The sequence below is a fragment of the Schistocerca serialis genome, chromosome 2 (assembly GCF_023864345.2).
Source record: "Schistocerca serialis cubense isolate TAMUIC-IGC-003099 chromosome 2, iqSchSeri2.2, whole genome shotgun sequence".
Classification (NCBI taxonomy): Eukaryota; Metazoa; Arthropoda; class Insecta; order Orthoptera; family Acrididae; genus Schistocerca; species Schistocerca serialis.
The window spans coordinates 722,447,670-722,475,642 of NC_064639.1; the positions used below are offsets into that span (position 1 = coordinate 722,447,670).

Here is a 27,973-nt window from a genome sequence, read left to right on the forward strand (position 1 = left end):
GTAAATATGACTTATGTAATTTCTTTAAAATAACATGTAAATATTTGTTGTTTTATTATGGGAGCACATCATTTTTGAATAGTTGGTACACAGATGTTATATATGAAATGTATCACAATGTTCTAATGAAACAGTACTGAAAACTGTCTAGAGTTGAGTGAAAACTGCTTTATGGTTGTGTGGTGTTTCAGATTACAATCATATTTATTAATGAGTGTAACGATAATTTTACATTCTATGGTTCTGTAATGCTTCATCGTAGAATTGATAGAAAGTTATCTAGGAATTTCCCATTTTGCAGGTCTTTTTGCTCATTTAAAACTCTGTCTGACTGATCTTTTAGGTGGATGTAAAATTCGATTTCTTTCATTACATCCATGACTTTTCCTTTCTGTAACGTATGTAATATTTGAAGTGTTCCATCTATATTAGGTATTTTGTGCTTGGTGTCCTTTAAGTGTGCAGCAAATGTGGATAGGTTATTGTCACTTACTGTCGTGTGTTCTTTAAATCATGTACTATCTTTTCTTCCTGTTTGTCCAGTATAAATGTTTGGGCATTCTTCACAGTTAATTTTGTAGATTCTTGATTGCAAAAATGGCTGTAATTTATGTGGTATGTGTCTCAATAATCGTTGTAAATTGTTAGTGGTTCTGTAATTGCTGTATAATTTTATGTTCTTGAAACATTGAGTAATTTTGTCGAAAATAATTCCTAGGTGTGGCCATATAAGAACTTTATTTGTCTGTAGTTTGTTTATGTCTCTGGTTAAAGTTATTTCATCTATGGGATTGGCATGTGTTTGCTTGATTTTCTTTTTGAATAAAGTGTCTACTAAATTTTTGGGGTAACTGTTGCTTATAGCTACATTTCAGAGAAGATCTAGTTCTTTCTCAATATTTTTCTTTTTTCAGTGGTAAGTTGTTTAGTCTATGTAACATAGAATGAAAATATGCGAGCTTGTGCGCTCTCAGGTGGCTTGACTGGTTGTGGATAATTATGTCTGTTGTCATTGGTTAAGGCCGAAATTGTACAATTTTACTTTAAATAAAGAGAATGGCAGCTGAAGGCATCATGAAATCTTTCAAAAAATTCATCGCAGCTTCAGACCCTATCACACTGAAAATTATAGAAGCACTTGGAATCATTTTCTGAATATCAGTGCACAGTGATGAAATGGGTTAGAAACCTAGATATTAATGTTTAGGTGATTTATTTTTGTTTATACAGTGACATTCATTATTTGCTATAAGTATACCTCATGTGTGTGATTATACAGATCAATGCAAATGCTGATTATGGTAACACATAAAGGCTGTGGGAAGTGATCAGCATGTTGTCCAGAACATTGTGAGGTGGTTGTTATCCATTTTTCACCCATTCCTCATATACTGTAACCAACATGTTTACCAGAATGAGAGTAAAAGCATCAGTGTGCTTCCTGAGGTGAGCAATGCCATTGATCTTCACCACATGCCCAATAATTGCCTTCAGATGACTACACAGGTAGAAACATAATGGATTTAAGTCCCGAGAATGTGGTGGCCCCTCCACTGGACCCCTGCAACTAATCCACATCCGAGGAAACTGATATCCAGGTATACCAGAACAGCTAGCCCATAATGAGGTGGGACACAGTCATTCTGAAAGTAAGTTGGTAATGTCCCATCATCTGACATCAGCATTGGGATTCCAACTTCGTCTAACAACTTCAGCTAATGTGCTGATGTTAGTGTATCCAGAGAGAAGAAAGGCTGAAAATATGAGACCTCCATATTCCACCCCAAATGGTTACTTTCAGTGCTTCAGGTATGTTCTATGGTTCCAACCAGTGAAAGTTGACATCTGACCATCATCATTGATTCTGCTTGTATTTGCCTGTTCATTCACATGGAAATCAATTTAATCCATACTAAAATCTGTGTGACAGGGGAAATGACAGTTTTAGTTTGTTTGCGTGCCAACTAATTTGCAAATTTTACCTGACAATGTGGATTGTCCTTAGATGCTGTAACATTTGCATTTTATTTGACTGCTATTTGTGTACAGCCAAAATTCTCATTATTGATGTGTGACTGACCCCAGTTTCCAGCGTGAAGCAATGAGTACTACACCTTCCCCTGAACACTACTGAATTATACGAGAAAAGTTGTTAATGTTGCTTTATCCATAACAGTTTTGGATCATTTAGCTTATGGTTTGTTGGCGACAGAGCTATTTCCACAGAATTTCATTAAAATTTTCACTACTTCACTGGCATTAATGGATGGTATGTCTGGGCACCATTGGTTGAAATCCTCTGCCATAACATGGATGCTCATCTCTCTTGATACCACGACAACTTGTGTGATCATCATCAGCTTTCACCTCAACTGTAAGAAAGAAACATCAGTCATAACTTGAGAATGAAGTAAGTCATGTCCAAATAAAAGAAACCATCATTTTTTTCATGCTGTTCTTTATCCATTAGATATGTAACATGAGCCCCTTTCCATTTGAAAATTGTAACTTGCATCCAAGACAATGGCTTCTGAAATGTCTGCAGTCTTGATAATACAACCTCAAAGATTTTCCCCCTCTCCAATCCTGTACTATTTTACTTTAAATTTCTGTTTATTCATATGTTTTAGAAAGTTAGTGCCATGCCTATGAAGAAGCAAACATGATTTGTTAAGTGTCCTATCTTTAAGTGAATGTGTGTGACCTATTCAGTGCTACCTTACTTGCTTTTATGAAACCCAGATACTTTCATTTTGTGTTCTTCTGTACAGTGCTCAACACTTAACCCAGAAAAAGCAGGATTTGAAGTAGTTAGACATAACTTTATAAAAACCTATGTTTAAAACATTAGAGATTAAATTTAATTGATAAAAAGAGAAAATACTAAAACAAAGCAAGCAAAATGGAATACAGATGTTAAAAAAAAACAAGGACTTAATGGAACTGCAAAATGGCAAAACAGGAATAGTTAGAGAAAAAAATGCAAAGCATATGTGACACTGAGAAAGATAGTTACTGCATACAGGAAAATAAAAGAAACCTTTGGAGAAAAGAGACAGATGAAAGAGAAGCATTAGCTGAAAAGGAAACAAAATAGGGTTATAAAGGAAACAGGAGAAAGTTAGAAAAGAAATTAAAATTCAGTTACTGGTAACTGAAGAAAATAGTTTAGAAGAATCTTCATTTGCATTGCCAGAACAACAGTATGAATTAGGATAGATTGCTGCTCACCATATGCAGTTGGCATTGATTGTACATTTAAAAGGAGCAGTGAACATGCACAATCAAAAGAAGGGCTGTCTCTGATAGATAGCTAAGTGAATAGCTACATCATGAATTAACTTTCCATGTTTGATTTACCACACTCGATGTTAATTCACATTTTCGACTCAACCCCTGCAATCTGCAATGCAAACTGTGTAACTTACAGTGTTAGCTTCATGTTGATGAACTCTAGCCTTCCTGCTACCACAATATAAGGAAAAAGGCAGATTGCTGCTCACTGTAAAAATGACACGTTGAGTTGCAGAAAGGCAAAACAAAAACAATGTTACACATTCAACTTTTTTCGCCAAAGCCTTCTCTTCAGAAAAGGACACACACACACACACACACACACACACACACACACATTCAGACCAACAGTCTGGTCCAAGCTGCCAGAGATGGCAGTACCATGTGTGTGAGGAATGCTTGCTTGTGTAAATGAATAAGTATGTGTGTGTGTGTGGGAGGGGGGGGGGGGTTCATTTTCTGAAGAAGGCTTTGGCCTAAAGCTAAATGTGTAACTGTCTTTTTGTTATGCCTGTCTGCAACTGAACACGTCATGTTTACAATGAGTAGCAATCTATAATTTTAGTTATATTGTTGATATTCCAACCTGGAGTTTCATTGTTTGTTTTTTGCAAAAATTCTCAGACAGAGAGAGAATATGGCCAGCAACAGTAACTCTAACAGTCTGTACAACAGGACTAGCTTTTGAACCAAGGAATATAACTGAGGATTTGTAGACAGCAAAAACACCCTTTGACAAACCAGAATTTTAATTTCATTCACCTCGGAAAACAGTGCAAGTCAATTTTGGTATACTTCCCAGTGTTTTTGAGCCTCATTAAGTGGCTGAAATGCCAGGACAATTGGCAGCATCTGTGACTACTTGTGTGTTGAATTAGATGTGTATTTGAGTAAATCCTGACACTGTTGCTACTCCTCTAGTTGCAGTTTTATCCGTTGTTGTTGCTGGCTTATCTGTTGCTGCCAAGGTTCGAGAAATCTGGTGTACATAGTAGCACATGGCGAAGACAAATTGTGTCGACCTCATCGCTAGTGTAGTAGCCTTCACTTCAGACCACAATATTTATGAAACATCAATAACTTCTGTCAAAATACAACATAGTCAAAATGTTCATGAACCAAGCAGAAGCAGTTCATGGCAAATTATTCAGTGATCACTCCAAAACAGAGGAATAAAATCAAATCATGATATAGCCAGATAACAGGTATCTTAATCAGAGTTTCATATAGGCAAGAGGTGCTGGGAATCACACGTTCGTGATCTGTCACTCCAAGCATACAGTAAACAATCATTGTTGCTTGGCCTGCTGCAGATGCTCTTGTGACTGGCCTGCAATAATGGCCAGTTCCTGCTGCCGACACCCTAACCATATGTGTGTGAAGTTACACATATTGACTTGTCTGCATCATCCATTTGCATGCCTGGTTGGGCTACTAAACCATATTTTGTGCTTTATGTTTCATCTCTTGCCGCTGAAGACATTGTCAATTGCTATAGAAACAGCTTGTTGATTCTCCAAGATTGTTGTTGTTGTGGTCTTCAGTCCAGAGACTGGTTTGATGCAGCTCTCCATGCTACTCTACCCTGTGCAAGCTTCATCATCTCCCAGTACCTACTGCAACCTACATCCTTCTGAATCTGTTTAGTGTATTCATCTCTTGGTCTCCCTCTACGATTTTTACCCTCCACGCTACCCTCCAATGCTAAATTTGTGATCCCCTGATGCCTCAGAATCTGTCCGACCAACCGATCCCGTCTTTTAGTCAAGTTGTGCCACAAATTTCTCTTCTCCCCAATTCTAGTCAATACCTCCTCATTAGTTATGTGATCTACTCATCTAATCTACAGCATTCTTCTATAGCACAACATTTCGAAAGCTTCTATTCTCTTTTTGTCTAAACTATTTATCATCCACGTTTCACTTCCATACATGGTTACATTCCATACAAATACTTTCAGAAACGACTTCCTGACACTTAAATCTATACTCAATGTTAAAAAATTTCTCTTCAGAAACGCTTTCCTTGCCAATGCCAGTCTACATTTTATATCCTCTCTACTTCGACCATCATCACTTATTTTGCTCCCCAAATAGCAAAACCCATTTACTACTTTAAGTGTCTCATTTCCTAATCTAATTCCCTCAGCATCACCCTGTTTAATTCGACCACATTCCATTATCCTCGTTTTGCTTTTGTTGATGTTCATGTTATATCCTCATTTCAAGACACTGTCCATTCCATTCAGCTGTTCTTCCAGGTCCTTTGCTGTCTCTGACAGAATTGCAATGTCATCGGCTAAACCTCAAAGTTTTTGTTTCTTCTCCATGGATTTTAATTACTACTCCAAATTTTTCTTTTGCTTCCTTTACTGCTTCCCCCCTGCGGGTTCGGGGTAAGAATAGGCCCGCAGTATTCCTGCCTGTCGTAAGAGGTGACTAAAAGGAGTCTCAAACGTTCGGCCTTAATGTGATGGTCCCCCTCTGGGTTTGACCTCCATTTTTCCAAATTTCCGTTGTTAGTGCGTGCCATTTGGGGAAGGATGCCTTACGTGGTGTTTTTCTATTGGTCCATCATGCACCACCATCTTGCATGCTAACTATTGTCGTGTGACGGGATTTACACCCAACGTCTTCTGGGTTGCCTCCTTCTCGTCTTGTGCGCAATCCCCTTCTTAGCGCTCCCGACAACTGTGGACCCTTTCAACACCTAAAATCCAGCACGGTAGCCAGTCCGTTGTGGTGGGGTCGTCATGTACCCTCTTGGTGGTTGCCCCCTGACCACGCAGGGATCGCACTACAGATGCCAGAGCTGTTTCCTCCCCACGCATGCCAAAGAGCATGTGCCCATCTTGTCTGGGGCACAGGGACTCCGGGCACCGGGATATCAGCCAGGTACCCGTTGCTTTGGCTGGGTGGCGCCCTTGGGGAGAGCCCTCGTTCGGAGTAGGTGGCATCTGGGCGGATGTGGCGCAATGAAGCGCAATAAATCACACCAAGCTGGTGGCCACACGGCCACCAGCGTCTCTAAGCAAGGCAGAGTAGACTTGCTGCGCAATATGACCCTCAGTCGTTCCCCTCGTTGGCTGCGCCGTGGGAGGGACGCAGATCTAGTGCCAAGCGGGAGCCTTACGTACCACAATACCTTGTCTGCAGCAGGACTGATGGTGACTCCTTTCTTACGATGAAGCCTCTGTTTTTTGTGGAACACCTGGAGGATAGGTTTGGGGAAGTGGCGGGGTTGTCTAAAATGAGGAATGGGTCCATCCTCTTCAAGCCGTCCTCCCCAGCCCAGTCACGAGCTTTGCTCTTGTGTGATAAGCTGGGTGACGCCCCTGTTACCGTCACTCCCCACAGTAGCTTAAATATGGTCCAGGGGATTATTTACCATCGTGACCTATTGTTACAATCCGACGACGAGCTGAGAGCCGACTTGGAACGACGTGGTGTACGTTTTGTCTGTCATGTACATAGAGGACCCAAGACTAACAGGGTGGCCACCGGTGCCTTTATCTTGGCCTTCGAGGGTGCTATATTGCCCGAGAAGGTCAAGGTAATGGTTTACCATTGTGACGTCAAGCCATTCGTCCCTCCCCCAATGCGGTGCTTCCAGTGCTGGAAGTTTGGGCATATGTCCTCCCGTTGCCCATCCAGCGCCACATGTTGAGATTGTGGACGCCCCTGTCATCCCGATTCTCCTTGTGTGCCTCCGCCTGTATGTGTCAAATGTGGGGAGCACCACTCTCCGTGCTCGCCGGATTGCCCCGTTCTTCATAAGGAGCAGAAGATAATGGAATTTAAGACCCTGGACCGGCTTACTTATCGAGAGGCAAAACTGAAATTTGAAAGGTTGTATCCTGCTTCCTTTCGAACATCTTATGCTGCAGCCACGTTATCGTCACCCTCGCGAGCGGCGGTTGTCGCCTCACCTGTGCCGCCTTCAGTGGGCCCTCGGGGCCGTGCATCTCTGTCTGCCCCCCTCGTGTCTGGGGGAAAGTCTTCCTCTGTTGCCCCCTTAACAGTTGGGGGCAAACCCTCTTCTGTTGCTCCCCCCACGCTTACTTCAGGAGTGACATCTGCTCCAAAACCGGTGGGCTCGATCCCTCCCCCTCCTTCTCCCCCGGCGTTGCCTCTGCCGGTTCCTCTCTCGCGGAAGGGGTCCCTCGGAGCTCTCCCTTCCTCTGTTTCTTCTCCTACCCAGCCGGATGTCAGTCAGTGGCTGAAGGTTCCGCCACCTGCTGGTCGTAGGGCTTCTGCATCGTCGTCAGCCTCCGACGCTCCTTCCGAGAAGCTCCCCCAGCCCTCTAACCCTAAGGACAGACGTGAGAAGAAGGAACGGAACGTGTCCAAGAAGAAGGACATTCCGGCGTTTTTCAGTACCGCCTGCTATAAATAGTTCTGGCTCCGGGGATGAGGTGGAGATCCTCACCTCTGCCGCAGATCTCGCCCTCACGGAACCCTCGGGGGCCTTTCCTTTGGGCACAGCTGACTCTCCCCTGGTGGCGGCAGTTGGCTCTGAGGCGCCGTCTGCCTCTTAGTCGCCTTCACGCCCTCCCAGTCCCTTCCTGCTACCATTCTCCAGTGGAACTGCAGCGGTTATTTCCGCCACCTGCCTGAGCTCCGGATGCTTCTGAGTGTTTCCCCTGTTCTCTGCATTTCTCTGCAGGAAACTTGGTTTCCAGCAATGCGGACCCCCGCCCTTCGCGGTTATCGGGGATACTATAAGAACCGCGCTGCCTGTCAACGAGCGTCAGGTGGGGTGTGCCTCTTTGTTCACCACTCTGTCTGTAGCTCGCCAGTACCCCTTCTGATGCCTTTAGAAGCAGTCGCTGCCAGGGTTGAGCTCTTGGTGGCTATTACTGTTTGCTCTGTTTACATTCCTCCGGATGGGGAGCTCCCCCGACATGTCTTGGCTGCGCTGCTGGCTCAACTTCCGCCACCATTGCTGCTTCTGGGCGATTTCAATGCCCACAACCCTCTGTGGGGTGGGACTGTCTCCGATGACCGTGGTCGTGCCATGGAGCATTTGTTGGCTCAGCTCGACCTTAGCCTCGTGAACACCAGTGCTCTCTCGCATTTCAGTGTGGCCCATGGCTCGTTCACGGCCATCGCTCTCTCTCTTTGCAGCCCCAGACTTGTCCCATCCCTCCACTGGTGAGTGCATCCTGACCTGTGTGGTAGTGACCATTTTCCCATCTATTTGTCACTGCCCCAGTGTCATTCTTCTGGGCGCCTGCCCCGCTGGGCTCTCAACAGGGCTGACTGGCCGGCTTTTACTTCCGCTGCCACCATTGCGTCTCCCCCACAGGGTGATATTGATGAGGTGGTTCCTGTGTCGACCACGTCAATCATTTCTGCGGCCGAGGCTGCCATCCCCTGCTCTTCTGGTCTCCCTCGGAGGAAGGCTGTACCCTGGTGGTCGCCGGAGATTGCTGAGGCTTTTCGCGGCCATAGGCGGGCTCTCCAGCGTCATAGGCGGCACCCGTCTCTGGAGACCCTCATCGCCTTTAAGAGGCTCCGTGCCTTGGCCTGTCGTCTTATTGCATGGCGTAAGCAGGAGTGCTGGGAGAGGTATGTCTCATCCTTGGGCTCCCGTGTCTCCCCCTCGCTCGTGTGGTCCCGGATTTATGGATACCGGACCCCTATGGGTGTCCCTGGGATCTCCCTGGACGGCGCTGTTTGCACGGAGGCTGCCGCCATTGCTGAACACTTTGCCGCGAACTTTGCTACGAGCTCAGCGACTGCAACTTACCCCCCCCCCCCCCCTCCCTCCCCGCCTTTTGCTCTCTAAAGGAGCGAGCCGAGCAGACGCCGTTATCATTCCACATGCGTCGTTCTGAAAAATACAATGCTCCTTTCAGCAAGAGGGAATTCCTTGCTGCCCTCGCCGATTGCCCTGATACAGCACCAGGACCAGACTGCATCCACGTGCAGATGCTGAAGCATCTCTCCAGGGACTGCCAGACACACGTCCTCACCATCTTTAACCGCATTTGGAGCGAGGGCATGTTCCCGTCGCAATGGCGAGAGGGTGTTATTGTCCCCATCTTGAAGCCCGGTGCGGACCCACTGGCAGTGGACAGCTATCATCCCATTACCCTCACCAACGTTTTGTTCAAATTGCTCAAATGTATGGTGGGGTGGCGTTTGTGTTGGGTCCTTGAGTCGTGCGGTCTCCTTGCTCCATCCCAGGGTGGCTTCCGTCGGGGCCGGTCTGCTGCGGACAATTTGGTGCGGCTGGAATCTGCTACCCGTACGGCCTTTGCCCAACGTCAGCATCTCGTTGCTGTATTTTTTGATCTGCGGAAGGCGTATGACACCACATGGAGGCATCACATCCTTGCTACGTTGCATGAGTGGGGTCTTCGTGGTCAGCTCCCGGCTTTTCTTCAAGCCTTTTTATTGCGCCGCTCTTTCCGGGTGCAAGTCGGTGCCGCCTCTAGTTCATCTTATATACAGGAAAATGGGGTCCTGCAGGGCTCGGTGTTGAGCGTCTCCTTATTTCTAGTGGCCATTAATGGTCTGGCTGCAGCCGTGGGGTCGTCGGTGTCTCCTTCTTTGTATGCCGACGACTTCTGCATCTCATTTACCTCAACGACTACGGGCGTCACCGAACGCAGCCTGCAAGTCGCCGTTCGCAAGGCAGCATCGTCTGCTCTGACTCAAGGTTTTCAGTTCTCTGCAGCCAAGACTCGAGTTATGCACTTCTGCAGGCGTCAGATGGTCCACCCTCATCCTGAACTTTACCTCGACGGCCACCTCCTTGAAGTGGTGGACACTAGCCACTTCTTAGGACTCGTCTTTGATGCCCGGCTCACATGGGTTCCTCATATTACTCAGCTGAAGCAAAAGTGGTGGCGGCATCTCAACGCCCTCCGCTGCCTGAGCCACACGTCTTGAGGTGCAGATCACTGCACACTGTTGCGATTGTACAGAGCCCTTGTGCAGTCCAGGCTTGATTATGGGAGCCTGGCCTATGGGTCTGCATCACCCTCAGTGTTGACGTTGTTGGACCCCATACACCACTGTGGGGTTCGGCTTGCAACTGGCACTTTCCGTATGAGCCCCGTGGATAGTCTACTGGTGGAGGCCGGGGTTCCCCCGCTGCAGATTCGCCGCCATCGACTGCTCGCCGACTATGCTGTCCATGTGCATTGCTCGCCGGGCCATCCCAGTCATCGCCTGCTTTTCCCTCCCATGGTCCTCCATCTGCCAGAACGGCGACCCCGCTCTAGGCTTTACATAGCTGTCCGTGTCCATTCCCTGCTGTCAGAACTGGGGTCATTCCCTCTTCTGCCTCCCTTCCGGGTCTGTGCACCTACGCCTCCCTGGTGTTTGCCCCGGCCGTCCGTCCGTCTGGACTTGGCACAGGGACCCAAGGACTCGGTTCCGCCTGTGGCCCTCCGTCGCCATTTTCTTGCGCTCCTCGCCTCATTTTCGGGCTGTGATACTGTCTACACTGATGGTTCCCTGGTTGATGGTCGCACTGCCTACGCTTTTGCTCATGCTGCCCATGTTGAACAGCGCTCCTTGCCGGCTGGCTGCAGTATTTTTACTGCAGAGCTGGTGGCCATATTGCGTACTCTTGAGCATATGCGTTCCTGCTCAGGTACGTCCATCGTAATCTGCAGTGACTCCCTGAGCAGCCTCCAGGCCATCGACCGCTGCTATACCTCTTCTCCTCTGGTGTCCTCTATTCGGGAGTCTGTTTCCACCATTACCCGCTCTGGTCGTTCAGTGGTCTTTGTTTGGACGCCAGGTCACGTTGGCATCCCGGGGAACAAACGTGTCGACAGGCTGGCCAAAGGGGCGATCGACGCCCCAGCTTTGGAGATTGGCCTCCCGGCTCGTGATCAGCAGTTGGTGTTGCACAGTAAGGTGCTTGGAATGTGGGCTGATGAGTGGCGTGGCCTGACATCCCCGAATAAACTGTGGGCTGTTAAGGAGACAACCGATGTGTGGCGGTCCTCCCTGCGGGCTTCTCGCAGGGACTCTGTATCCTGTGTCGGCTCCGCATCGGCCATACCTGCCTGACGCACGGCCATCTTTTGCGTCAGGAGGATCCCCCTGTGTGTCGGTGTGGGTCCCGGCTGACGGTCGCCCACATTTTGTTGGAGTGTCCCCGACTGCGCACCCTCCGGCAGTCTTTTAATCTCCCGGGCACTTTGCCTTTGGTTTTATGCGACGATGCCTCCATGGCTCACGACGTTTTAAATTTTATCCGTGGTAGTCCTTTTTATGGTTCCATTTAGGGAGGTCCTGCACCTTTCCCTTTCTGTGTCTCTTGTCCTTGAGTCTCTCATATTTGGTTGCAGATTTTAGTGCGTAGTCGGATGGTTGACTCTTTCCCTTTTTTTTTTGTTCTCGTGGTCAGTCAACCAGTCTCCGGCCATCTTCTTTTCTTCCGTTTCTTTCTGTCTGGTGTTCATCTGTACTCTTCTTGTCTGTAGTGTTCGTTGCTGCCTTTGAGTTCTTTCAGTGCCTGGGGGGAAGTCTCCTTCCCCTTGGGGTTTTACCTGCTCCGCAAATTTATGTCTCGCCTGTTTTTGGAATGGGGGACTGATGACCTTAGCTGTTTAGTCCCCCTTAAACATCCCAACAACCACCACCTTTACTGCTTGCTCAATATACAGATTGAATAACATCGGGGATAGGCTACAAACCTGTCTCACTCCCTTTCCAACCTCTGCTTCCCTTTCACACCCCTTGACTCAAAACTTCCACATGGTTTCTGTACAAATTGTAAATAGCCTTTTGCTCCCTGTATTTGACCCCTGCCACCTTCAGAAATTGAAAGAGAGTATTTCTGTCAACATAGTCAAAAGCTTTCTCTAAGTCTACAAATGCTAGAAACGTAGGTTTGCCTTTCCTTGATCTAGCTTCTAAGGTAAGTCGTAGGGTCAGTATTGCCTCACGTGTTCCAACATTTCTACGGAATCCAAACTGATCTTCCCCAAGGTCGGCTTCTACCAGTTTTTCCATTCACCTGTAAAGAATTCGTGTTAGTATTTTGTAGGCGTGGCTTATTAAACTGATAGTTCGGTAATTTTCACATCTGTCAACACCTGCTTTCTTTGGGATTGGAATTATTATATTCTTCTTGAAGTCTGAGGGTATTTCGCCTGTCTCGTACATCTTGCTCACCAGATGGTAGAGTTTTGTCAGGACTGGCTCTCCCAAGGCCATCAGTAGTTCTAATGGAATGTTGTCTACTCCCAGGAGATGTCTCCAGCTACAGGAGATAAAATGTCAAGCAGAAAAATATGCTTTGTGGAATGTCCAAAATTCTGAACAATAGCTGTGAGCAAGGAAGTTTTGATAGTTGTTGGCATCATAATATGTAATCATGTATAATAATACAATTTTCTATTATTTTAGAGCAGTCAGTACAGCACTGTAACTGCAGGAGTTCTAAAGATTGTAAATTCCAAAAAGTTTAATATTTCTTTTCCAACTGAATATTTGCCTTCTAGTTAGTATTATTGCTTTATATAAGGCTTTCAATTATTATTCAGCTATCTGGCAAGAATTGACCAAAGTTTGACAGTTTGTATTTTCTACTATTATCAGTTAGTTTTGTTAGACTATCTTTATGACTGTAGTTCACAATCCAGCATTATTTTAATAGCAAACTATATTTTGTCACACTATCCAAATACTTCCAGTATCAAAACTTATTTAAAGTTTACACCTCGAAGTTCAGGTTTGCGCAATGTTGTGTCTGCTATAAGAACAATTTTCTTTTCATTCTTTTTTTTTATATATATAAGCGAGGTGGCACAAGGACTCACATTTAAGAGAAGCAGAGCTCCAATTTCCGTCCAGAGATACAGCTGTAGATTTTATCTCACTTTCCTAATTTTCGTGAATACCAGAATTGTTCCTTTGATAATGAAGAAGCTTATAGCCTACTTTATCATCCAATCTGAGCTGCTTGTCCATCTCTCAGCCTCATTATCAAGTGGGCATTACACCCTTATCTTCCTTCACTTGTTCTTGATGGGGCTCTATCCCAGTGTTTTATTAACTTACATGCAACTTGGCAGCTAATCCTACTTTTCTGATCTCTCTGTTGGTTCTTGGGTCACTGAATTTCGATCCTACTTCTCTATTAAATAGAGACTTGTCCTTTTGGAAATGTAAATAATGAATCTGCTGCTGAAAGTTCATTGACCTTCTCTCATAATTTTTTTTTTTAAATCCATGTACATATGACCTTACCTCAGCTAAAGCTGTTATATGTATAATAGTTTATACTGAACGCATATGTTCTTTTCTCATTAGGTTGCACAATAGTAAAGTGTTAAATCTGAGGAAGTGGTGTACACTTGGTCACCCTAGTTCTAATGTGATCAGCATTTTCTGCATTGTTTCTGAATTTCAATAGAGTGGCAGTTAAGTGTTTTACAAAATAATGTCATATTAATGTATGTTCCAATTTCACATAATTTTTGAAAAGACATATCAGTTCTTCGGCAGCGGCCACTAAAGTTTTGTAGGAGTTTTCAGAAATTTGCGAATGCCATCAGATTATTATAATACATGTCTTGTAATTTGTTGTTAAGCTTCTCTCAGCATTTAGTCTTCATTGTTAAAACTCATCTTTCAGTTACACTCCCATTTTTAGTATCAGAGTTGTGCTTTGTAAAATCTCGCTGTGTATTGGTATAAGAGTAGCAGATAGATATAAAAGAAAACATACTTTTTTTGCCATGTTTGTTGTAATGCTTATTTCAGTGTAATATCTCTTTTTCTTTTAGGGAGAACCAGACTGTTGGATATTCATTCAAGGTCTTAACTGGCTTCAGCCTTCTCTTGCTGTCTCTCCCACCTTTCTCACTGACTTTGACAGAACTGTCTATAATCTGCCACCAAATGTGAATGAGAAAGCTTTAATATGGATATACAAAAGGTAATTACATCTGGATTATTTACTTTTTATATATGCAGATACTGTACAAAACTATAGAACATTCTGTGTAACCAATATTCTCTTGGTTCTTCAACATTATCTCTACAGCAGTAAATTTTTCCCTGTTATTCTTCAGTCTTTATATTTTTCTGGTATTTGTATACATTAGCATCTTTTATCCTATATTATCCCTTCTTTATAGTTCAGATCCCCCTCCACTGCCCCCCCCCCCCCCCCCCCACCCACCTCCCTCTCACCACCACCACCACCACCACCACCACCACCACCACCACAGTCATGTTATTTTGCTCTGATTGTGGATAATGTTTCCACTTTTGAGTCTCAACAGTGAATCACAGCAACCTACTCTCCTGCCCCTAATTTCCTTCATACAGTCTGTAAGCCATGGCGTGTTCCTTATCTTTCCTGGCCCTTAAAGTTCTTCAGTTCCTTTCTGTTGAGACTCGTGAAGCATTGTCACATTTTAAGGAGGACTTGTAAATGCATAAGCTGAGTAACACGTGTTGATAGGAATTCTTTATACTTCAGTCAGTTATAAGGTGTAAAATGGCGCAAGTAAAAATGTAAGTATTGGTTAATATGTATACAGTACCATTTATCACATTATTCTTTGGCTAGCATTCAAGTTTAGGCACATATTGCACAGAAGTACTCTCACTGGATTGCCACGAGGGGCCTTCAGTAAGTAATGCAACACACCTTTTTCGCCAAAAGCAGGTTGGCTTTATTCAGTATTCCAATACAATATATTATTCCCCACTCTGTTAGCTACAAAACCCTATTTTTCAACACAATATGCATTCAATGTGACATCCTTACACCACATTGCTGATAGGCCTGTTATGCCTTTGTGGTACCACTCTACTGGTTGACTTCGGAGCCAACATCTTGTGCATCAGTAACACCCTCTCATCCGTGTACTGACATCTGAGTCACAGCTCTCGTACAAGATAAGTAATTTAAGTAGTAATAAACTGTTTTTAACACTTTAAACTAATTTATTACGTTAATTACAGTGCTCTTCAAGTGTACCATTAAAGGTTCTTGTCTTACTCGCGTATTTTCACAGTAATCATGTAAAGTTCATTTTGTTTACATATCATGGCCAGCCGAACTTTTGAGCTTTCGGATTAAACTTCATACCGCAATTTCAAGTGCATTTACTGATAGTTTAGTGTGCTAAATACGTTTGCTGCCCCTTTATATCTGTAGAGTATCGTCATCTCTTAAGTTATTTCCAGTAAAAAACTTCTGAACCACTGTTTACATAGTCGCGAGTAGGCCTAATTTTTCGTACACGTATTTTCATTGTTTTCCGGTAACTTAATTGTCTTTCTGTCACTAAAATCGATTTGTACCATGAGTGTAAAGTGCCTGATGTGCCGTAGAATCGTTAGCTCCGGGGTCTGGTGTGATGGATGTAGTAACTCTTTTCATTGGGGCGATTGTAGTGGCGTGGGAATTGGGAAAATGAGCGAGACTCATCAGTGGTTCTGTAGGCTATGCAGTAGAGATAGAAAGATTGTGGAACAGGAGGGGAAAATTGCTGCCCTTCAGGCTGAGTTAGATGAGGCTAGGCGAGAACTGGGCAGGTTAAGGGGGGAGAAGGGTAAACGGGGGTGGGAAGTGGCAACAGGCGTAAGGAACAGGCCAAGAAATTCTTCTGACAGCTTTGTTATTAATGAACAAAATAGGTTTGACCTGTTGCCTCAGTCAGAAACTGACGAGCCTCTCACAGAAGTAGATGTAGACAGGGCTCAACAAGCTTTCAGCAGCAAATTGAATAAGAATGTTGTTGTGACTCGCCGATCATTCAAAGCGCCGCCGCGCAATTACGCGTGTCCTCTACGTGCGGCGCTGTCTGCCAGCCATGCAGCAGCTGCGCCACCTAAGCGGCCAGCCGAGCAGCGGCCGCTAGACTGGGACTCAGTGCTCATTCGAATGCTAACGTGTACACATGTCTTGCTTGTCAACTTACTCTGTGACTTATATGTGTTGTGTCGTCCTGAAATATATGTGTTAAACTTGACGTTATAACAATTGTTGACGAGGTAGTGGATTTTTCCTTTTCACCGTTGACCCACAGGGTTCTATGGCTACTGTCGAGCAACTATTGCAAAATCTCCTTGAACATCAAACGCTTCTAACAGCGGCGATTCGCGATTTCGTCGTGGCATCAAATGCTGGGCGTTTCTCGACGTTGGCTATACCTCCTTTTCCTCCTTACGACCAGACGGCGGAAGACTGGTCTGATTACGAAAAACGTCTTCGACAGCACTTCTTGGCATTTCATGTCACGGATGACCAACCATGTAAGTCTCTGTTCCTCTCCTGGATTTCACCTCAAATGTATTGGTTGTTGTCGTAATTGGCTCCTTTGATGGATCCTGCATCTTTGTCCTTTGCTGAAATGTGCTCACTTCTGTCTGTCTATTTTCAAAAGCAAACGCACATGGTAGCCTCTCGTGTTGCCTTTTATCGTTGTCAAAAACAGCCACATCAATCCTATCGTGCTTGGGCTGCTGAACTTCACGGCCTCAGTCGAAAGTGTCAATTTGTTACTGACATTCACAGAGAATCCTATGCCGATTCCATGGTACGAGATGCTATTATTCGGCCAGCGCCCGACAAAGAAGTTCAGCAACGTGCCCTTCAGTTGGCGAATCCGACTCTAGATGAAGTTCTCTCCATTGCGCAGTCTTTTGAAATTTCTCGTGCCGCTGGGGCGCAAATAGAGGCATGGGGTGATGTCGCGGAAATACAACCTCTGTGCGCTGTTGACGACGCGTGCGGCGCATCCCCACCGGCCGATGTGGCCGCAGTACGCTCCCACGCGCAGCCTCGGCCTAGCCGTAAACAACCCGCTAAGAAGCTGCAGCAAAACCCCCGGCAACTTCCTTCATGTCCGCGGTGTTTTACGAAACATTCACGCGAGGATTGTCCCCAACGTTGGGCTGTGTGTCACAATTGCAAAAAGAAAGGTCATGTGTCTTCCGTTTGCAAATCCGACCGCATACATGATGTTCATGAACATGATGCTGATTCTGATTCTGTGTTGTCTCTCAATTGCACTTCTTCCCTTTCAGGGAAGTTATTCCTCACTGTCCAAATCCTTGGTCGAGCTGTTCGCATGCAAGTGGATACCGGTTCTGCTGCCACTATAATTAGTTCTCAGACATATCTTCAGTTGGGTTCTCCACTCCTGTCACCTGTCACTCGGCAATTAAGGACATACAATAAACAGAAGATTTCTCTCTTTGGACAGTTTAATGCTGAGGTATCTTACAAATCCGTCGTTCGCACTGTTCCCATATTTGTGGTCAACCAGAGCAATGCAGAAAATCTTTTTGGTTTCGATGCCTTTCGCGTTTTTGGGTTCTCCATAGATGACTCTGTCAATATTGACTCTGATGCTATTCCTTATGCTCAACTGGATTCCTTGTCGACAACATTTTCGTCCCTTTTTTCTCCTGGGTTAGGCCATGCAAACGACTTTGAAGCTCATATCACGCTCAAACCCACTGCTCGACCTAAGTTTTTTCGGGCTTGGCCCATTCCTGTGGCCCTTCGTGATCGGGTAAAACGGGAGTTGGATCGTCTCACTACTTCAGGGGTCTTGCTTCCTGTCACTTCCAGTGAGTGGTCCTCTCCTGTTGTTGTCGTTGCTAAGCCAAATGGTGATATTCGTCTCTGTGGCGATTTCAAAGCCACTGTAAATTCTCAATGCCTCATCGACACTTACCCTATGCCCCGTCCTGAAGAACTGTTCACTAAACTTGATGGAGGCCAGTATTTTTCTAAAATTGACCTGTCAGAAGCGTATCATCAACTTCCTCTCGACGCTGCTTCCCGGCAGTTTCTGGTCCTTAATACATCTTTCGGCCTCTATCAATACCAACACTTGCCATTCAGGGTTGCTAGTGCCCCTGCTCTCTTTCAGCGATTCTTGGAACAATTATTGCTCCCTGTCCCTGGGTGTATCAATTACATGGACGACATTGTTGTCACTGGCTCCACCACTGAAGAACATCTTCAAAATCTCCGCACACTTTTTCATGTCTTACAGACTGCCGGTCTTAAGTGTAATCTTCAGAAATCACATTTTTTTCAGGCATCTATCACGTACTTGGGGTTTCAACTCTCTCGGGATGGTATTCGTCCGCTTCAGCAAACTGTCGCTGCGATCGATGCCCTTCCTCGCCATACATCTGTTAAGGAACTGCAGGCCTTCTTGGGGAAAATAGCATACTATCGCAAGTTTTTGCTGTCTGCGGCTTCGGTGGCTTAGCCATTGCATCGCCTGTTGCATAAAAACGTGCCTTTTCACTGGTCCGCGTCATGCGAAGCGGCTTTCCAGAAATTGAAGACTATGCTGAAACAGGCCCCGTGCCTGGCTACTTATCGATCTGGCCAACATCTTGTTCTTGCCACAGACGCCTCTCAATATGGGGTCGGTGCAGTCCTTGCGCACCGTTTTTCTGACAGTTTGGAACAACCCATTGCTTACGCCTCCAAAATGCTCACGGATGCCCAACAAAAGTATTCTCTAATTGAGAAAGAAGCTTTGGCCATTATTTATGCTCTTCTAAGTTTGGTGTTTTTCTCTATGGCTCAAAATTTCATCTTGTTACGGATCACAAACCACTTGTTTCCTTGTTTCATCCATCAACATCACTTCCCGACAAGGCTGCACACCGCCTCCAGCGTTGGGCTCTTTAATTGTCTTATTTCAATTATGAGATTCATTTCCGGCCAACGGCTCGACATGCAAAAGCTGATGCTCTGTCTCGCCTTCCCATGGGTCCTGATCAGGCATTCGATACGGACAAACTTTTGTGTTTCCACCTGGATGTTGCCGAGCAGCGGGTTGTGGACGGGTTCCCCATCACTGGGGACAGGCTGGCTATGGCTTCTGACCCTACCCTCTCCCGGGTTTTACGCTGTATTCAGAAGGGTTGGCCAGATCGCCCGTCCGCTGAGACTTCTGATCTGTTGCGGAACTACTACACTTTGCACTACCGCCTCACGGCTAGGGATGGTGTTATCCTCCTCTCCACTGACAATGCTTCGCCGCGTGTTGTGGTACCTGCGTCTTTGCGTGCTTCGGTCTTGTGCCTCCTTCACCGAGGGCACTGGGGTATGTCTCGCACAAAATCTCTGGCGCGCCGTCATGTGTACTGGCCTGGCATCGACTCTGAAATAGCACACATGGTCGCTGCCTGCGGCCCTTGTGCGCCACAGGCCGTTGCCCCGAAGTCATCTTTGTCACTGTGGCCTTTGCCTGAGAAGCCCTGGGAGCGCATTCATGCTGACTTTGCGGGACCCTTTTTAGGTACTTATTGGCTCCTTGTAATTGACGCCTACTCTAACTTTCCTTTCATTGTCCGTTGCACGTCGCCTACCACCGCGGCAACCACCAGTGCTCTCGCCCACATTTTTTCTTTGGAAGGCCTCCCCTCTACTCCTGCTACTGATAATGGTCCGCAATTTGCCTCTTCCGAATTTGCGGATATTTGTGCTCGTCACGGCGTTATGCATGTCACGGCCCCGCCGTTCCGTCCACAATCCAACGGTGAGGCTGAACAACTGATCCGCACATTTAAGGCTCAGATGCGGAAACTTCTGACTTCTTCTGCTGCTGATGATGCGCTTCTCCAGTTTCTGGCATCTTACCGTTTCCCCCCGTGGGCGACCACAGCCCGGCTGAGCTCTTACATGGCCGACAGCCCCGCACGCTACTTCATCTTCTGCGGCCTTCAACCTCACGGCCGCGGGTGCCTTCACTTGGCCGGTTCACCGATGACGACCTCGTCTGGGTACGGGGATATGGCAGGCGTCCAAAATGGAGCCCGGGCCGTATCTTCAGACACCGTGGCAGACGCCTGTATGAAATCCAGTTGGACACGGGTGTTGCAGTGTGTCATTCGGACCAGCTTCAGCCTCGTGTGCCAGCAACGCCTGTTCCGAATGCCGCTACACCACCTTTGGCTCTACCTGACGCTCGGGATCTTGGCATCTCTCAATACTCACAACGCAGCCCTTTCACCGTCATCGCAATGCCAGCACAAGAACGGACGCCACCAGGAGACGTGCCCATGCAGGAACCGGATGATCATCCTCTGTCAGAGCAAATCTACTCGCCTCCTCCTCCAACGGATGCCGACACATCGCCCATGTCTCCTGTCATATCAACTGGACTTGCCGCAACGGGCAGATTGGTGCATGGGACCCCAGCAGATTCGACCCCTACGTCTCCTGTCATCTCGACCCGTTATCATCGGGGACACTTCTGTGCGTACAGGAAGACTGCTCCTCGAGACTTTACGGCGAGTCCAACAACGCCTATGGACGTTAGCCATCTCCAGGACACGTCCATCAAGACCAGTGCAACAATCTCAAAGCGGGGAAAATTGTTGTGACTCGCCGATCATTCAAAGCGCCGCCGTGCAATTACGCGCGTCCTCTATGGGCAGCGCTGTCTGCCAGCCATGCAGCAGCTGCACCACCTAAGCGGCCAGCCGAGCAGCGGCCGCTAGACTGGGACTCAGTGCTCATTCGAATGCTAACTTGTACACATGTCTTGCTTGTCAACTTACTCTGTGACTTATGTGTGTTGTGTCGTTCTGAAATATATGTGTTAAACTTGACGTTATAACAAATGTAGGAAAGTCTGCAAAGAGAAAGAAAGTCGTGTTGCTAGGTAGTTCGCATGCTAGGGGTGTAGGCCAACTTCTGCGGGATGAATTAGGGTCAGAATATCAGGTCACAAGTTTTTTCAAATCTAGTGCTGGACTGGGGCAGGTTACAGAGGATTTAGGTTCACTATGTAGAGGCTTTACTAAGGAAGATACCGTGGTTGTTGTGGGTGGGCCGGGCAACAGTATTGACAGAGATCCGGGGTACAGCATAGAGTGTGACCTGGCAAAGATTGCATCAACATCGAGTCATACCAGTGTTGGGTTTGTGTCAGTTCTGGAGCGCCACGACCGACCTCATTTGAGCTCTTCTGTCAGGAGAGTTAATTTGGAGTTGGAACGGCTACTTGTATCTGGCGCAGGGTCATACATTGGTGTGGTTCCTGTTGATTCACTCCGTAGGTTGGACTCTACTAGACATGGCCTACACCTCAACAAGAAAGGGAAGGGTAAACTGGCTGGGCTGATAGCAGAAAATTTAAAGGGGCAGGAACTACATCTCATGGTGGAAACTCTTTTTTAGTGTAAGATCAGTGTCCAGTGGGAAACTCAGCCAGGCAAGTACTAAAGATGTTAAAAAAGTTCAAGAAACTCACAAAAGTAAAGTGAAAAATAATGTTAGTGTATTTCATCAAAATATTGGGGGACTGAAGAATAAAATTGATGAGCTTCTGCTTTGTTTAGAAGATATAGAAACTGAGAATGTAATAGATGTACTATGCCTGTCTGAGCATCACATTGCCACTGATATGCAAAAGGTTAGCATCAATGGGTACAAATTAGTTGCACATGTAACCAGAGATAATATGATGAGAGGAGGAGTTGCCATATATGTCAAAAGCTTCCACAGTGTAAAAAATTTAGAAACTAAAAAATTTTGTGTAGAGCAACATATGGAAGCATATGCCACTGAACTTAAACTAGATGATGGCACTTTCATAATTGTAACAGTGTATGGGTCCCCCTCAGGGAATTTCCAGCTATTTCTAGAAAACTTGGATGCTTTGTTGTGCCATCTGTCAGACGGGGGGAAGCAAATTATCATTTGAAACTTCCTGGCAGATTAAAACTGTGTGCCGGACCGAGACTCGAACTCAGGACCGAGGCTCGAACTCGGGACCGAGTTCGAGTCTCGGTCCGGCAGACAGTTTTAATCTGCCAGGAAGTTTCATATCAGGGCACACTCCGCTGCAGAGTGAAAATCTCATTCTGGAAATTATCATTTGTGGGGATTTCAATGTTGATTCCCTGAAAGAGTGTAATAGGAAGAATGACCTTGTAGTATTACTCAGTTCTTTCAATTTGAGCTCCGTCATTGATTTTCCTGCTCGGATAACAAAGAACAGCAGTACATTGATAGATAACTTTTTTATAGACCAAGATAAGTCTAAGGACATAAATGCTTATCCCGTTGAGAATGGTCTTTCAGAGCATGGTGCACAGCTAGTTACAGTACATGACATACCTCCATGCAGTATATCAAATCAGACTTTCAAAGCAGTGCGTTCAGTTAACAATATAAATATTGCAAACTTTAGGGAAAGCCTACAGCAGCTAGACTGGGATGAAGTGTATAAGGAACCCGATGCAAACTTGAAATATAACTTATTTCACGATACATTTTTAAGGTTATTTGAAAATTGTTTTCCCAAGAAAATAGTTAAACATAATTCCAAGAAAACATATAAAAAAACCTTGCCTAACTAAAGGAATAAGAATATCTTGCAACTGTAAAAGAGAACTGTATCTAACAGCAAGAGGGAGTACTGACCCCGAAATTGTTCAATATTATAAAAACTAAGAAAAGTTATTAAAAAGTCCAGAAGCATGTGTATCATGTCTGAGATCAGTAACTCTGATAATAAAATTAAAGCAATTTGGAATATTATTGAAAGGGAAACAGGGCAACCAAGAGCACAGGAAGATTTTAGTGCCATAAAACTGAATGACAACTGTACTAACAAACAATGAGAAATTGAAAATATTTTCAATAATCATTTTTTAAATGTTGTGGAGAAAATAGGATCTAGATCTTCACTAGAAGAGGCAAGGCTACTAATAGAAGAGGCCATACCTGTGCAGTTTGAAACAACTGTAATTCCACCAACCTCTCCCTCTGAAATCAGTAAAATAATAAACTCACTGAAAAGTAAAAGCTCTTACGGAATTGATGGCATTTCCAGCAAGGTACTTAAAGCTTGTTCCCCACAGATAAGTAGGATTCTCAGCCACGTATGTAATAGCTCTTTGGAGAAGGGTGTTTTCCCCGATAGACTGAAATACGCCATTGTAAAACCATTGCATAATAAGGGGGATACGTCAGATGTCAACAACTACTGCCCAATCTCTCTTCTGACAGCTCTGTCAAAAATTTTTGAGAAAGTAATGTATTCGAGAGTAGCCTCCCATATTTGTAAAAATAAAGTACTAACAAAATGTCAGTTTGGTTTTCAGAAAGGCTTTTCGACAGAAAATGCTATATACGCTTTCACTGATCAATTATTAAATGCTCTGAATAACCGGACATCACCCATTGGTATTTTTTGTGATCTCTCAAAGGCCTTTGATTGTGTAAATCATGGAATTCTTTTAGATAAGCTAAATCATTATGGTTTGGGTGGGGCAGTGTACAAATAGTTTAATTCGCGCTTAACTGGAAGAATGCAGAAAGTTGAAATAAGTGGTTCATGTAATGTTAAAACAACAGCTGATTCCTCAAACTGGGAGGCTATCAAGTACGGGGTCCCACAGGGTTCGGTCTTAGGTCCTTTACTGTTCTTGATATACATTAATGATTTACCATTCCACATTGATGAAGATGCAAAGTTAGTTCATTTTGCTGATGATACTAGTAAAGTAATAACATCCAAAAACCAAAAACTAAGTGATATAATTGTAAATGATGTTTTTCACAAAATTATTAAGTGGTTCTCAGCAAACGGACTCTCTTTAAATTTTGATAAAACGCAGTATATACAGTTCCGTACAGTAAATGGCACAACTCCAGTAATAAATATGGACTTTGAACGGAAGTCTGTAGCTAAGGTAGAATTTTCAAAATTTTTAGGTGTGTCCATTGATTAGAGGTTAAACTGGAAGCAACACATTGATGGTCTGCTGAAACGTCTGAGTTCAGCTACGTGTGCTATTAGGGTTATTGCAAATTTTGGTGATAAGAATCTCAGTAAATCAGCTTACTATGCCTACTTTCACTCACTGCTTTCATATGGCGTCATATTCTGGGGTAATTCATCATTGAGTAGAAAAGTATTCATTGCTCAAAAACGTGTAATCAGAATAATTGCGGGAGCCCACCCACGTTCATCCTGCAGACATCTGTGTAAGGATCTAGGGATCCTCACAGTAACCTCACAGTATATATATTCACTTATGAAATTTGTTGTTAATAATCCAACCCAGTTCAAAAGTAATAGCGGTGTGCATAGCTATAACACCAGGAGAAAGGATGATCTTCACTATGCAGGGTTAAATCTGACTTTGGCACAGAAAGGGGTAAATTATGCTGCCACAAAAGTCTTTGGTCACCTACCAAACAGCATCAAAAGAATTTCTAGATGGCAACTCCTTCTACTCATTGGCTGAATTTTTAGATACAAATTAAGAAAAAAAAACTACTACTACTACTGCTTAAACATTAGTGTCATGCAATATTTTGTGTAATGTAATATCTTGTACAGACTTCTTTTATTAACCTGACACGTTCCACATAATTACGAAGTGTCGTATTCGTGATCTATGGAACAAGTATTAATCTAATCTAATCTGATATAATCTACTGCTTCCCATGGAGTGCATCCTTCAGTGGGTCAAATGGAAGTCAGAAGGTGTGCGATCCAGCCCGAAGGGTAGATGAAGAAGAAAGTCCATTGAAGTTTTGTGAGCTCCTCTTCAGTGCGCAGACTTTTATGAGTTCTTGCATTGTCATGGACAATGTCAACTTTGCATTTTTGTGACGATGAACACACTGAAGTTATTGTATCTTCAGTTTCCTGAGGGTAGCACAGTACACTTCAAAGTTGATTGTTGCACCATGAGGGAGGATATCAAACAAAATAACCCCTTGAAAGTCCCAGAAGACTGTCACCATGACTTGACTTGCTGAGTGTGCAGCTTTGGAAATTTTTTTTTTAAGGAGAGGTGATGTGGTGCCACTCCGTGGATTGCCATTTTGTTTACAGTGCAAAGTGATGAACTCACGTTTCATCATCCATGACAATATTCAACAAAAAACATCAGCCTCGTAACACATTAGAAATTCCCCACAGATGATCCTGTATTGCTCTTTATCGTCTTCTGCAGGAGGTGAGGAACCCAATAGGCATACATGTTTCAGCTACCCCACTGGTGGACATGTGTGTCAGCACTACCAAAAAGAGATGTCCAGCTGTGCAGTGAGGTGTTTAATTCCGATCTGTCAGTCACCTAGAATTAGAATATCCGTGTTCCAAAATTGCGACGAACCGCCATTTGCGAGACCATACAGGTTGTGATCATGACAGATGCCTTGCCCAACAACTACCATGTAACTTCCTGGCAGATTAAAACTGTGTGCCGGACCGAGACTCGAACTCGAGACCTTTGCCTTTTGCGGGCAAGGAGACGAGGTACTGGCGGAAGTAAAGCTGTGAGGTTGGGCCGTGAGTCGTGCTTGGGTAGCTCAGTTGGTAGAGCACTTGCCCGCGAAAGGCAAAGGTCTCGAGTTCGAGTCTCGGTCCGGCACACAGTTTTAATCTGCCAGGAAGTTTCATATCAGCGCACACTCTGCTACAGAGTGAAAATCTCATTCTGGAAACTTACCATGTTTTTGAAACTTCCTGGCATATCAGCGCACATTTCGCTGCAGAGTGAAAATTTCATTCTTGTCACCATGCTTTTGTTTACTGCTAGATCTCCGTAGACATTCTGCAAGCACCTATTAATATCTGGTTTTCTGCCGAAAGAAACTCGATGACAGTTCTCTGCTGGGAAGGCAACTCCGTTACAGATGCCATTTTGAAGGCTATGTGTAACATCGTCACCTACCAGAGCTTCCTGAAACTGTAGGGGCTGAAGTGGGAATATTCTTTGATGCTCCATAATAAATTCTACATTTTTTTCAACTGAAATTGGCCAAGAAAGAAAATGTGTTGCATTATTTATTGAATTCCTCTAATACATACCTATGTTAATTCTTATATTTCTTCTGCATTCAGTACTGTCTTCACAAGCTTCTTCACTCTTTTCCATTGCACTGGAATTATCAAAAGCATTCAGTTAAACACACAAGACTATTCAATAAAACAGAAAATGTTTTTGTCATGTGCTATCCAAACTGTAAACATGAAACTTATATAACATAATTCACATAAACTTCTAATTTTTCCAGTGCTGTTAAAAACTGATATCCATGTTTAATCGTATTATTACTCGTGTTTATTTTCATCTTGCATTTAAGTGAAAAGTTAAAAAGTACAACAAATTTCATACTCCAGAAAGAATTTCCATTGTGCAGGTGAGTGTGTGCTGATTTGAAACTTCATGGCAGATTAAAACTCTGTACCATACTGAGAGTTGAAACTGGGATCTTTGCCTTTCATGGACAAGTCCTTTGCCTACTGAGCAATCCCAGCATGACTCGCGATCTGCCCTCACAGCTTTACTTCTTTTATATGAATGTGTGGCATCTGTGACACAATGCAGAATCTGTAACTGTGATACATTATATATAATTTTGAAGTGGTGAAGGACGAAAGGAAAGGAATGGAAAGGGGAGGGATTATTGTTGTGCATTGGGACGTTAGCAGGAATCAGTAATGATGAGTGAAAACATGTGCTGGACTGGGACTGAAAACCTGGATCTTTTGCTTACTAGGTAGCTGCGTTAATCACTGCACCAGCCACACACAGTGTTTATCACAACACCGCAGCCACTGCTAGTTTGCTGGGCTGTAGAATGTGGGTGTGTGGCTGGTGTTAAATACACAGTTGCTGTACAGTACATGTTGTTTGTCCTATACAAGGTGTCCCATTTTAATCTATACTGGCCAATATCTCTGGAGTGGCACAATTCTGCAACAAAAAGTCTCTAGTAAAAGTTGTAAGATTCGAAGGGGGTCATGGAGTGGTTAGCTTGAATGACCTTGAATGCTATTTTCAAGGTCAAGTTCAGGTTCATTTTTTAAAAATGGAAATCCGTATTTTTTATTCCATATTCGTATTCCACGTGAAAAAAATGCATTGTTTGTAGGAATATTTTTTTTGATAAACCAATGGTTTGTTGCCAGGGGCCACTTCATTGCAACTTTCCCAGGTTGCCAGTATCTCGAGAACGGAGGGAGATCGAGAAAAATTTTCAGTGAAAATCTTGTGTGGTTTCTGAATTCTGTCCACTGGTGAAATTTTCATGAACTTGAAATGGCCTTGAAATTCTTCTGTATGGTTTAACCTGAAAGCAAATATCATTGGCATCAGTGGACTGCAATGTGCATCATGTGGAGGTTGCCCAGTGGACTTTGCACATTGTTAAGCCTGAAAAGATCTGATCAACATGGTTCTCACTGGAAATTTAGGATCTCAGATGCTTGATCAACTGTCCATTTTGCCTAATGCACATTTCCACTTTCTTTTGCTAACTGGTCTTGACATCATTCAATGTCTGATGGGTGATTGCCTGGAAAGCCACCACAATCCTTTCTCTCATATCTTCTGTCATCGTAGGGGGAGTGGAGCACACCTTCTGCTTCACAGGTCCCAATAAGAAGTAGTCCAGTGGTGTCAAGTCTGTCAATCTTGATGGGAATTCATATATTGTGCTACTGATACCAATCCATCGATTCGGGTAAGTTGCGTTAAGGTACCTTCTGACTGGTAAGACCTGATTGCAGGGGTGCCATCATGTTTGAAACCACATATGTGCTCATATGTCTAGGGGGATATTTTCTATTAAAGGAGACACCAGATTCTTGTGAATATGAAGGTAGCACAAGCTGTTTAACATTTTGCCACAAAAAACAGGACCTATCACATAATCTCCAACTATGCCCACCCAGAGA

The 27,973-nt window shown here is 44.5% G+C and overlaps 1 protein-coding gene across 4 annotated transcripts in view; it reads left to right on the top strand.

The window, feature by feature from the left end:
• Positions 1-27,973, top strand: part of LOC126457914 (run domain Beclin-1-interacting and cysteine-rich domain-containing protein) — a 209,873-nt gene that overhangs the window by 54,889 nt on the left and 127,011 nt on the right. For 3 of the 4 annotated variants that reach the window (XM_050094600.1, XM_050094602.1, XM_050094601.1), the window contains exon 3: positions 14,054-14,205. The exons of the other annotated variant lie outside the window; for it this stretch is intronic. In XM_050094600.1, the coding sequence (XP_049950557.1) occupies positions 14,054-14,205 (152 nt within the window). The remainder of the gene's footprint in view (positions 1-14,053; positions 14,206-27,973) is intronic. 4 annotated transcript variants of the gene reach the window in all.